Source organism: Sitophilus oryzae, unplaced genomic scaffold (genome assembly GCF_002938485.1).
Source record: "Sitophilus oryzae breed Bouriz unplaced genomic scaffold, Soryzae_2.0 scaffold_1297_pilon_pilon, whole genome shotgun sequence".
Taxonomy (NCBI): Eukaryota; Metazoa; Arthropoda; class Insecta; order Coleoptera; family Curculionidae; genus Sitophilus; species Sitophilus oryzae.
Window position 1 is genome coordinate 12,460,246 of NW_022145945.1, and position 13,548 is coordinate 12,473,793.

At 34.0% G+C, this 13,548-nt stretch overlaps 1 protein-coding gene across 1 annotated transcript; it reads left to right on the forward strand.

Annotated features, from left to right (window-relative positions):
• The first annotated feature begins 5,423 nt into the window (after nt 1–5,423).
• Nucleotides 5,424–5,948, forward strand: LOC115874488. Its single transcript, XM_030889638.1, has one exon. The coding sequence runs from the start codon at nt 5,424–5,426 to the stop codon at nt 5,946–5,948; it is 525 nt and encodes a 174-aa protein (XP_030745498.1).
• Nucleotides 5,949–13,548: the final 7,600 nt, after the last annotated feature.

Below are 13,548 nucleotides of genomic sequence, written 5' to 3' on the forward strand. Positions count from 1 at the left end.
TGTCTTGTATATTGTACTACATTGATCTAATCCCCATCGCACAAGTAAATAACTACCAGCATGATTCATTCTGCTCGTTTTTTATTTTACACCACAAAAGGGCATATAATTCATCGGCCCAAATTATAGGGTGTGAAATAAGGCTCACTTGGCAACATAACAACTGGCAATTTTTCTCTTGCTGAGTCATCAGAATCGCATTAAAATTCGTAATGGCATTACCACTTTTCTTTATACTGCTTCTAAACGCGGGGAGATTTTTTGCATTATTTCCTTTATTAATGCTGATATCGTGTTAGTATTCTAAGAGACACCGGCTTGAAGTATGAAGTATGTTTACATTTTGTTTGAGGCATTCATCACTTTAAATTTCTAAATTTTATTATTTGTAGATATTCTAAAATCGATAAATAAGTGAATTTTATTAGGTAATTCTATTTGTTAATTTCATTAACATAGGTAACATAAGTGTTTTTTGACAATTTCGATGCTCAATGATCAATGAAAATAATATCTTTATTTTAAATGGCAATATCTTCAGAACTATTGTATCTGTTAACGTGAGTAGTAGTAATGTTAACAGTTTTTTATTCTTGACCTAAGCCAATTAAACGCCATTTTCAGAAATACCAGTAACCTTAGTATCCGGAGGAGGTACCCTTTAGGCGAAGACAAAGAAAGATGATCTGCTCCATTTTCTCCACCTCTTTAACGTGGTTTCTCCTAAGACTTGATGCCGGTGTTGTCCTGAATATATAATAGAGATATATCTTTCTTTCTCTATTACCTCCCCTTCGAGTTTATGACTCGCCAACTTGATGTTCTTATATTGGAGTTCTGAGCTTGGATAAGGCTCAGCAGGTAGGTGGTGTCTTTCCCTTTGCTTCTCTTTGCTCTTTGGGGACGTTTTCTTCTCTAACTGCAACCAGTCCAAACCCCTGCCAATTCTTAAGCTTTCATCAACCAATCCGGCGATTCTTGAAATGCACAATCTATGAGGAGCATGCCCACCCCAAAGTGTATACCCGCAAATCTCCGCTGACCCACATTTTGGGGATAGTTGTGTTCCAATCTGCTCATTACTACTTCGTCCAGTATCGCCCTTCTAGAGTCGCTTGCTGGTTGGTGGTCAGTGCAGCCTCTGGATAATCCTCTAGAAGCACCGCCATTTTCAGTTGTCCAGCAATAACGGCAAAGGTTTGGCCCTCCGTGCCCTTCAGAGTCGAGGAACTTGTCTCCGGAGGAGGTACCCGTGAGGTGGAGACGAAGATTGTCTCTCGGTGTTGGACGGCTTTCCATCCTGCGGCTTTTTTCTCTCCTAGCAGAGGTGAGAGGTTCTCGCTCCCTCTCTTGCCCTTTGGCGGAGATGCGTCAGATTCCTTTACTCACCCCTTTTTCAAGAAGTGTTTTGGATTTTGCTTTCCCTGGAACAAGTCCTTTGTGGAGCAGTTGGAGCTATCTCCGTACTTCTGCTCCGCTATGACCTACCCTCACCGGATCGTCTAGCCCGCCTGGTTGACCCAGGCTATATCCTAGTTTCGGAAATACCAATTCTGAGCATTGATATTGTCTTATATCATATTCCTATGTTTAACCTAACCTTATACCACTACACTTATTATACTTATAATAACAAAATAATTATGCACAAGGTTTTTCACGCAACTCAGAAGTAATTTTTAGGATATGATTTAGATACTTTACATTTTTTTCAGTTAAGGGTATTTCCTAAGTGTACTTTTTTGTTTTTTTTTTAAATATTTTTTACTCTTTGTCATTTCCGGTCTAACCGCAAATGGCTTCCAAATTGTGTATTTCAAATAAAACATCTATGTTTTTTGACTTTTGAATTCTGCTCAAAATTCTAAACACGGGTGTTTGTCCAAAATATACCCCTATAACTTTTATATTTTTAGATAAAAATACGAAATTTGGTATATTAGCATATGACTTAAATCGAGATTGATTAATGTATTCAATTAGTTTCGGCAACTTTTTCATCATTTTGTTTGATCGGAAATGATTACAACGTTTGATTTTTAAATGGTACCTCGTTATTTTTTTTACTTTATTTTATAGAATTCTTCTGAATAGAATGACGTACCATTTGTCATTTTTAATTAAAAAATTGCTTTTTAAATTTCAATCTAGAGTGCCATGGCTGTGTTAAAACCATTGATTTTTAATCAAGGACCTTTGGAAAAATATATTTGAACGTCTAATGTTTTAGTGCCTTTTCCTGGCCGGTTAAAAATCTTTTTAATACGGCCTCTGCCCAAATCGTATATTTAATCGTAACTCAATTTTTTAAATCGAATGAGGATGGCTCATAGTATATGTGGAAAAAGCATTTTTAGAAAATAATTGGGTACCAAACTACCAAATGGTGGTATTTCCTGTCAAACTGTACATTTACGAGTGTGGCACCCTAGATTGAACAAAAGTTGACATTAATGTCAATGAATTAATTAATATGTTATTCTATTCAGAGTACCAATTTTTATCAAATAAAATAAAAAAATACCGAAGGTATTATTTCAGTCATTTATGGTGAAACAGAAACTGATAAAACAAACCTAATTGCATAGGCCAATCAATTCACATTTATGTCATATACTAACAAACTGAATCTTATTTTTTTGTCTGAAAAAATAAAAACATTATAGGCGTTTGAAAAGCACCCGGTATTTAATCAGTTATATTATATTATAAGTTTGAGTGGGTAGCTGCTTCAAATAGCTATATCGTATAATAATAAACATGCGTATATAGACATGGTCTTGCTTAGTAATGTAATGAACAATGGACGTCGTCGTATCGATAAAACACGAAGAACAATAAGCGCTGCAAACTGCATTACGTACAAAAAGAACTGTAAATGGGGCAGTTTTAATATAGAAAACAGAGCTATCTTTGTAAGGAAAATGAATGAAACCACTAAACCACACAGTTTTTCTCTCTGTTTTTGTATTATCCAGACGATGAATCAGTGGTTAAATTAATTGAATTAATTTTTACTAGCTGTCTCTTTATAATAATGTGGATATTTATTTGAAAAAGTTTATTTTTGTGCCATTATTTTAATAATTTACTATTATCTAGGTATAATACTGCCAGCTAACGACATAAAATTAAAAATTATTTATTATTCATTTTTAAACAAGCGCTTATTTAAATGCTTTATGATGAAAAAAACTTTAAATTAAATTAAATATATAATTTTATTTTTTTTTGGAAATTCTGTCAACACTGGCAGCAGAGGCTCAGATGGGTACCAAAACTATAGTTTAAAATAACGCACGCTAAAAACAGCGCAAGGTGGAGTAATGTTTCCCCTACTGTAGATCTTAGTAGTGGATGAACTATGTACTAAACAAATTAACTCTAGCGGAATACACTACATTAGGTATGCAGGGATGGAGCTCTGTAACTAAATAGCGATCGCTATTTAGTTACAGAGTTCTACCTCAGACGACATGGTCATGATGGCTCGGGAGAAACATAAAGGTACCCTGTGTGATATTATCCACAGAGGACTCCGTATTATGCGTGGTAGGTCATTACAGACACCCATGCTACAGTTACAGCAAAAACTGTGCGGCAGCGTAACCGTCACAGTTAGATCTTTCACGCAGCTAACACACATCAAAGACACATTCGAGTAGAACAAAATCATCGTCCGGAGGTAAAATACTCCCTCGATCTCCGGGAGGAGGTATCGTTGGTTGTATCGAGCGTATCATTGATTAGGTTAAAAACAAAAATTGTGCGGCAGCGTAACTGTCACAGTTAGACCTTTCACGCAGCTAACACACATCAAAGACACATTCGAGTAGAACAAAATCATCGTCCGGAGGTAAAATACCCCCTCGATCTCCGGGAGGAGGTATCGTTGGTTGTATCGAGCGTATCATTGGAGAAACAAAAATCATCAATGTTTCACGTTTGTGGCGTGGAACGTCCGCACTCTACTGGACAAGACAAATTCAAATCGACCAGAGGGAAGAACAGCACTGGTCTCACAGGAACTCCACCGGCTACATATAGACGTTGCCGTTCTTAGCGAAACCCGTTTTGCGGATCTCACTATGAGGAGCATTACACCTTCTTTTGGAAGGGTACACCCCGCAACACACAGGAAAATTTACGGCGTAGGCATTGCAGTAAAAAACGAAATCGCCACCAGATTAACAGAACTATCTATTGGTGTCTCCGAACGTCTTAGACCCTAAGGTACTCCATATCAGACAAAATTTACGTCAACATCATTAGTGCCTACGTTCCTACTATAGACGCTAAAAGGAGGATGGATAACTAATTTTTGGGCTGCGTGGGGTCATTTTTTCGGCTAAAGCTGGCCGAACACGGTATTACAATTTTTTTTTCCTAAAACTACACAAGGTACACAATCCACCTAAAAAGTCACGGTCGACGAATTACGCCGAGATTTGGTTATTTTCGTGTTCCTATTTATTGGTCTAATTGTAATACATTGATGGGTTTAATTCAATTCAAAGTTTATTTTCTTTATTTTGGAATATTTATATAAAAGCTCTAGGGTAGCGGGTAGGCACTTCTTCACGATCCCGGTGGAGAATAGGTCACTTCAGGAATGCGCTCCTTCCCACGCAAGTCATGATTTCCTCTACCTCCTGTACTTTAGGGGGAATCATGTCCAAACCCTTTATCCTACCCTATTCCAACCAATGATCCTACCCCATTCCCCTACACTTTACCAACCGGCAGGGCTAGCGTGGTAGAGTACAGCCAATTCCCCCTTAACTATGGAAACGTCTTCCAAGATACGGCCCTCAGTCTCCGGCAGCTCAAACTCCCTCGACTATAGGTAGCGGCCGAGTAAGGAAAAGAGCAGAAGGTGCTAAGAATCCCCGGAGTGGACCAGGCTACCTTAATACACGAAAACTTCCATTTTTAACGTTCAAACCCTGTCAAAGGATGAGAAATTATTGGAATTGGGGAAGAATTACAACATATAGGATGTTGTGGGTCCGAGTGAGGTAAGAAGAAAGACTGAAAAACAAATAGAATTGAAATGTGGGAACCTTCTTTATCATCAGGGAAATAACGAATATGCTCTGGGCGCTGTAGGCTTTCTGATTAACAAGAGACATATTAAGAACATCGTAGACATTGGAAGCATCAGTCCTAGAGTCATCTACCTAACCCTTCGTTTGAATAACCGTTACTCTCTAAAAATTGTACAAGTCTATGCCCCAACGTCAAATATCACCGAGGAAGAAATAGATATTTTTTATGAGGACGTCTTCGAGACTCTATCACTCAAATCCCAATTTACGATATTAATGGATGATTTTAATGCTAAAGCTGGACAAAAGGAAGATAAGGCAGAAATATGTGTGGATACATATGGTTATGGTGAAAGAAATTAGAGAGGAGCGAAAATGATCGAATTCACGCTGCAAAATGGACTATACGTAATAAACACCTTCGTTAAGAAACATCCAAATCGAAAATGTACCTGGGCAAGTCCAGACGGAATTACCAAGAACGAGATAGATTTAATCATGACTGATAAAAACTGGATAATTAGAGATGTACAAGTATTGGACGAATTCTCCATAGGAAGTGACCACCGAATAGTTCGAACTAGAATTGAATTCAACCTTAAATCTGAACGACGAAAAAGGATAAAGAAGAGGCCCACGAGAACATGGGAACCAGAAAAGCCAGAAGAATATAGAGCAATGGTAGCTGAAAACTTAGGAAATCTGGAAAATAGGGAGATTGAAGATATAAATAATTACAGTGTAACTATTTTAACGCAAGCTATTAAAGAAAGTTGTCCTAAAAAAGATAATCAGGGAAACACAAAACTAACCCAAAACACAAAAGATCTGATAAAACAGCGAAGAGTTATGACAAACCAACACTCAGATGATTATAGGAAACTTAATAAGAAGATATGAAAAGAGATGAATCCGAAAGATGATGGAAAGATATCAGAACCTACAATACCAACAAAATAACGCAACTCATTGAGAGAAATCAAGGATTAAAAATTTTCAAAAAGGAGGCAAGCAGAGGAAGAGCACTAATTCATAAGTTGCAAAACGCAGAAGGTCCTATAACATCTAATAGAACAGATATTCTGCGTGTTACGGAAAATTTCTACCAGCAGTTATATGAGAACCCAAACCCTAGAAACTCGTATAGTACCATACCAACTGTGATGAATCAAGGCTCAGAAGAAATCCCAGATATTACTTTAGATGAAATATCGGCGATATTAAACTTTATGAAAAACAATCGGTCTCCCGGTGACTACAATATAGCTATTGAAGCCATTAAAGAAGGAGGAGAAAAGGTTCTCAAGGCCTTGCAAATATTGTTCAACAAATGTCTTGTCGAAGGAAGAACGCCATCAGAATGGGATAATGCCAATATAATCCTATTACATAAAAAAGGGGACAAAACAAACCTTACCAACTATCGGCCTATTAGTTTACTGAGCCACACGTACAACTTATTCACATAAATTCTTACAAATCGTCTCTCCCTAAAACTAGAACAATATCCTAAATAAAGATTTAGATCGAACTTCGGTACAAATGACTATCTGTTGGTGGTGAAGTCCCTAATAGAAAAATGTGTTGAGTATAATAAACCCCTCATTTTAATATTTGTCGACTACAAAAAGGCAAAAGATCAACACAAATTATTTAAGGCCCTAGCCAAATGTCGTATAAACACCCGTTATACTAACCTTTTAAAATATACGACCATGCAACAGCATCTGTATCGCTACATGAAACAAGTATATTCATATATTTTATAAATATCTGGGGGCACGAAATAGCAATTGGTCGCGATAACCAGACACACGAGATACAAACAAGAATAGGACTAACATGGGCAGCATTCGACAAACTAAGATATGTGTTAAAATCAGATCTACCAATGTGCTTAAAGAGGAAAGTGTTCCATCAGTGCGTTATGCCAGTACTTACATATGGCGCAGAGACACTTACACTGACGAAAAAGTCCATAGAAAAAATCCGTGTAGCCCAACAAGCTATGGAAAGAGCAATGCTTGGTGTATCTCTAAGCGACAAGATACCCAATACAGTTATTCAACAGCGTACACGAGAAACAGATTCTGTATATCTGCTTAAAAAAACTCAAATGGAACTGGGCTGGGCATATTGCCAGAAGAACGGACGACGAATATAGATGGACCAAGCTAATACTAGAATGGCGGCCAAGACAGGATGCTCTCAGAAACAGAGGAAGACCTCCGACAAGATGGTCAGACGACTTAAAGAGATTTAGGGGCGGGGAAACTGGATCCAAGTGGCACAGGACCGAGCAGAGTGGAAATATTTGATGGAGGCCTACGTCTAGCAGTGGAAACTTCAGGCTGGTTGATGATGATGATATAAAAACGCATATATTTTTAAAAATATTTTTTAAATGAATAATTTCACTTTTAAATTTTTTGTTTTCTCTTAATTTCATTTCAAGTAATTCATCATTATTGATATTTTTTCTGTTAATTTGGAACTATCATTCGCGCTAATTAAATGTGTATTCTTCAAAAAATACGAATTTTCTTGCTTTAGACCATTTTAATTGTCTATTGGTGCGATGTTTTGTCGGTGCTGTATTATGGTGTAGAGACTTGGACTCTGAAGAAACTTGACATAGGAAAACTAGAGACATTCGAGATGTGGCTGTACCGTAGAATACTTACGGTAAAATGGACCGATAAAGTGACCAACATGGAAATCCTGAAAAGAATAAAAAAGGAAAAAGAAATTATCATAACGGTAAAAAAGCGTAAACTTCAGTACCTTGGACACGTCATGAGAGGAGAAAAGTACCACCTACTCCAACTGATATTACAAGGAAAAATTCAAGGAAAGAGAAGTGTAGGAAGAAGGCGCCACTCATGGATGAGAAACTTACGTGACTGGTTCGGGTGCACCACAAACCAACTATTTCGGTCGGCTGTGTCACGAATACGTATAGCACTGATGATTGCCAACCTTCGCAACGAAGAAGGCATTTGAAGAAGAAGAATTGTCTATTTTCAAAATTAAAATGGTATAGAAGGTTGAACATTTTTTTACTTTTAAATGTTGATATCTATGTTTTGCACGATTCTATTTTATTCGACTTGATGTCCCAATATTTCGTGAACATAGAACTTCTACGCATTTTTGGAATCAAAATAACTTTATTGGACAAAATTTACCTCTGTACGAAAGTGCTTCATTTGTCCGCCAGAGGGCATGGAATATTAAAAAAATTCACAGTCCTTTACAAAGATGCAACCGGGGGGCATTGAAAATGATGAATAAAAACGTAAAAATATGATTAGTGTTAATATGATACACTCATATTAACATATGTATGTTATTTAAACATACATACATATGTTTAAATAACGAACTTAACAAAAAACAACAGATTTAAAGATTCACTGAAAAAGTAGTAATGTTAAAATTAAATAAAATATTATCAATAATAATTATGCGATCGCACCTATCCGTAAAACAAACTAGCAAAAAAACCTCGAAAAAAATAAAATAACATACAAAACATCAGATTAACATGATGACAGATCATGATCCATGACAGATAAAGAATTCTTACGGAAAGTTACACTTTACGATATAATTTTTTAACTGTTAAAGGCAAACCCCATTTAAACACAAAACTGTTTAGTACCTACTACTGTATCTAAAAGACTTTTTTTTTAAATTACTAAATTCTTAGCCACGCTTCTGTTTTTCTTGGCTGTTGTGCGTCACGTCACAGATTAACAGGCCCACGTTTGCACCACAAGGCGATGCTGCAGACCACTAGGTAGACCGGTCGTAGAAATTTATGTTATACAACTTGTAGTCAATCTACACACATATTATCAAAAACTTTTTTCTTTTAAAATGTGTTCAGATTTTGTAAAAAGTATAAGTCAAAATCGCAAAACTTAAATTTGATATGAGTTTCTTAGTTTTTAACTAATATAGTGGCGAATTACAAAAATTCCTTTTCAATGAAAATTAATGAGTTAAATAAAATAATTTAATAAATTACTAGCTTTTTCTCGCGACTACGTTTGCGTTACACTTCGAATCGTTCATGCATTGATTTAAATGATTTTTTACTTCTTTATAGAGAGCTAGTGAGCATAGATGTTTTTTTATTTTTCATCTTTTTTTATTTATTAAGAGCACTAATACTCTCTTTATAGGTTATTTTTTATTCTTTGAAGGATAATTGAGGAAGATATATTTCGTTATGATGTCACTAAATAAACCCTTGTATAAAATTTTATACTGTCTGGTTTATAATGTTATAGTATTGCATTTTCGTACAGCAAACTTTCATTCCCTATTCTACTCCCTAAGGGTATAAATTTCATAAATTCGCTTTACCTTTGTCTCAATTTTTATGTGTATAATCCAGAGGTCACCAAGTTTTATATAAATGTTTACTAACTTTATCCATTTGGTTGATGAATTAAAAAATTTCTTTTAATTCTTTTTGTAGGATTTCATTCTTCTAGACCAAATAGTAATAATAATTTTACTCTCTAAGAGGATGAATTTCCTAAAATCGCTTTGTGTAGCTAATTCACTAATGTCGTTTAAACGAACCTTTGTGCTAATATTTATGTATCTAAAGCTGGCGGCATGAACTCACTCTAAAATATCTAAAAACGTAATATATAATCTAATTGACAGACCACTGACAATGACAAATAATTTATTTCTGGAGGTATGTATGTAGGTGTTTTTTCAGGTATGTTTTAGTATTTAGTCGTTTTACACAAAGAAATAGCCATTCAGCACTATAAAAATACTTCATAACAAATCTACACATATATACCTTTCATTTAAAAAAAGAATCATCAAGATTGGCAAAGCGGTTTCGGCGGGATGGATGCAACAAAAAAACCCTTTGAGCTTTTATATATGTATGGATTAATTTATTTTTCCAACATATTTTACTTTGCAAATTTTTATAAATATTCAGACTCGCCAATATCGTACTCCACCGTGTCCAGCCTGTTTAGCCAGACGTAGGCCGATTCCTTTTGGGCGGCGTCGTGACCCTGGCCGAAGGAAGAGTCTTGAAGACGCTCATCCGCGCATAGGAATAAGTTGACTGCGTAGCGTATTGCGTATTAATCGATTCTGAAACTTTCTATCTCGTGTATAACATGTTACGCAAGTTTATTATTTTAATCTCGATTTTAATAGATAAATGTGTGAAATGCCACCTGAATATCTTCCGCCATGACATCTTTTTACTTTTTTCTTATGTTAAAGTGATTTGTATAAACTTTATTCAATAACGTATATTTTCCTCCATTTGTGATTTTTTAATTTTAAGCGAAAATTAAGTATAACATTTTAGGAAAAAGAAACACTGTAATATTTAAAAGAATAAGAAGAAATTAGTCTTATTTTGAAAGGAAAATATAGAAAAAACTCTTTTTATAGAAAAAGTCTTTATACTAACCAGAATTCGGTGACACATACGCGGTCTCACCGGAAACAATGGAAACATTACTTATTACTTCGCATAACTTGAAGAATATCTACTTTTAATAATGAACACTTCAGAAATACACCAGTAAAAACATTTATTATTTGAGATTAAAACTCGAATTAAATTATAAATATCAGTTACCTATGTTGTTATAGCTTTTATAGGCCTGTTTAACGACTTAATAAGTTACCTAGCGAAAAAATCTGTGCGCGTACCTACCACTATTGTTACAGGTTAATTCGTTAAAGAAATATGTTACACAAGTTAAAAATCCTAAAATTTTAATGGTATTACTTGTGCATTATTGGCCTTATAATGTAATTTGTTGGAATTATATCTCCTTTAAATATAATTAGTCTTTTTAGCGACTTTTAAATTACCCAGGAAAAAATCTGTGCACGTACCTACCAGTATTGTTACAGGTTAATGCGTGAAACAAATGTGTTACATATTATTCGTGGTATTAGTGGTATTATATTGGAATCAGCTTGGCATTAGTGGGGCATTATATGAGAAATTTTGGTATTTAATTTGTATTTTGGCATTACTTTGGCATTAGTATAAAGACATTTGTCAGCGGTTTACTCCTTGTAGATAATCAAAAAGTTTTTTGATAAAATTTGCTTTTTATGTCAGATCATTTCTATGAAAAATTACATTAGATTTTTATTAAAGACGCTGGGTAATTAAAACATTGACTAATAAAGCTTGTCCACTTTAAATAAGGGGTCACGAAATATCCTCCTTGGAGTGTTTGGGTTAAGGGGTGTATAATAAACTAATCGTTGTTTTATAATAAAAACCACAAAACATTTATTTGTGAGTAAAATAATGCAATGCTTGGATATCTCTCCTTTATAATTACGTGACTAAAAATACACTAAAATAATTAGAAAAAAATCTTGTACTTATTTAGTAATTACGTCAATATTAATTAATTGACTTTCTAGTCTATTTTATTTTATGTACAAATATATTATTAAATTTTAAGCATTAAGTAATAAAACACTTTGTGCCCTCTTATATCGTAAGAGGTTACGAAATATACTCCTGGTTACACCCCTTACAGAATCACTGTTTTTTATAATAAAAACTATAAAACATTTCTTATTTGTGAGATTAAAAAAACAAAACAATGCATTGGTTAAAATAAGTACATTCAATACATATGTATGTGTTATAACATAATATAGCCATTACTATTATACTATTATTATTAAAATAATATGTGTGTAACATATTTCTTTAACGAATTAACCTGTAACAGACATTTATATACCCAGTATACTTTTGTTTAACAAACCAATCAGGAAAAATCCAAAACCTACCGTTATAGGAGGTATAAGATGATTAAACTTATATAATGACAACTACTTATCGGATAACAAATTAATTACTACTGTCAGCTAGTTCAGCTACTGTCTAGGTAGAATATACCTAGAGTACCTACACCTACCTATGATGTCGGTAGATTAAAGCCATAGATAAAAGAAAATAATCTTCTATTAAGATAGATATGAAACTTAATAGTAAAATTTTGGGTCAAAGCGCCCCTCCGTGTTCTTAGTAGAGACTACGTTTAACCACAAGTTTAACCCAGCGCCTTCGCCTTTTCTGCTGTAAATATTTTTTATGTTTATATTTGATTTCAAAGGATTTAGTTTTAAAGTTACACTGATATATTAGTATATCAGAGTAACTTTAATAAGACATAAGAATATATATATTTTACAATTTATTAAATATAAATTTTGACTACAAGGTAGAAAGTAAATCACAATATTATATAAAACTTATAAGTATACAATTTTTACAGTTAATAAATAATAAAACTATTTCTGACTATGATATTTAAAATTTAGATAGATAGAATATTAAAAAACATACCGGTATTTGCAGACGCAGGCCCAAATTCAATAAAAACCAACATTTTTCCTGCGAAAATCGGGCTTTTTTCACAGAAAAGGTATTTTTTGATTTATCAACAATCATTGTCAAGTTGACAATATACAGGGTGTTTTTCTAATTAGCCTAAAAATTGTGGTGTGATTCCTCATGTGTTCTTAAAACAATTTTTATATAACCATTAGGTCTAAAGTACTGATCTACAGGGTGTTAAAATTAAAAAAATCGATATTTTGCTTAACATAAATGGTACACTACTGCTTTTTAAAGAAAATATATTTTTTTTTCTTGACTGGCCATCCTTTTTCAACAAAATTGATCTTTTGAGTTTTTCTTGTTCATCAAACGGTTGCCGAGAAAACAATAAATATACTTATTAAGAGCCCGCCTTAAGCCGGTTTCTAACGATTTTTTATTTTTTAGATTAATTAGGAAACACCCTGTATATGCATATCACAGGCAACCAAATAAACTAGTAACCTCTAAAAAGTATTTTTCCTACCACTAGCGACATACCGTGTTTTTAGTGAGTACTAAATTATTTTATCAAAATTTCACCATATAAGTTTCCAGGCAATGATTAAAGCTTATTTTGACGTTACCTCTCACTTCGGTGTCACAAGCTGAATTTTTCAGGGATGGAAGTACAGTACATGATATGGGGACCCTTATTCCGAAAGTAGTACAAAATTAGACCGGGTAAAAGGGCACTATCATCAAAAATCGATATATTAATACCACCGTATAGAGAAAACAAATACTTATTTTTTGATCCAGTACACAATAAAGTCGTCGTAGGGAGTAATTTTTTATAATTATTTACAAAAAAATATTTCCATTAGCGCTTATGACCAAAAAAAACTTTAAACATGAATAATCATTTCAATCATGCGAAAATTTGGTTTAAAATAGATTTTTTTTAATATAACTCTCATTTAACGAAAAACGAAGGCCTAAATGAAAAAAAGAAACAATTTAAAAGTTTCGCTTATGTCTTGACAAGGTATCAAAGCAAACCCCATATTTTTTGCTTTTAAACTAATAAAGATATATCAATAAACAATTGGCGATGTAATGGTTTGTGCGCGCGCTGGCCGACTG

Excerpts from the sequence above, each read along its gene's own strand:
- LOC115874488 (XM_030889638.1), top strand. The coding sequence starts at position 5,424 with ATGATCGAATTCACGCTGCAAAATGGACTATACGTAATAAACACCTTC.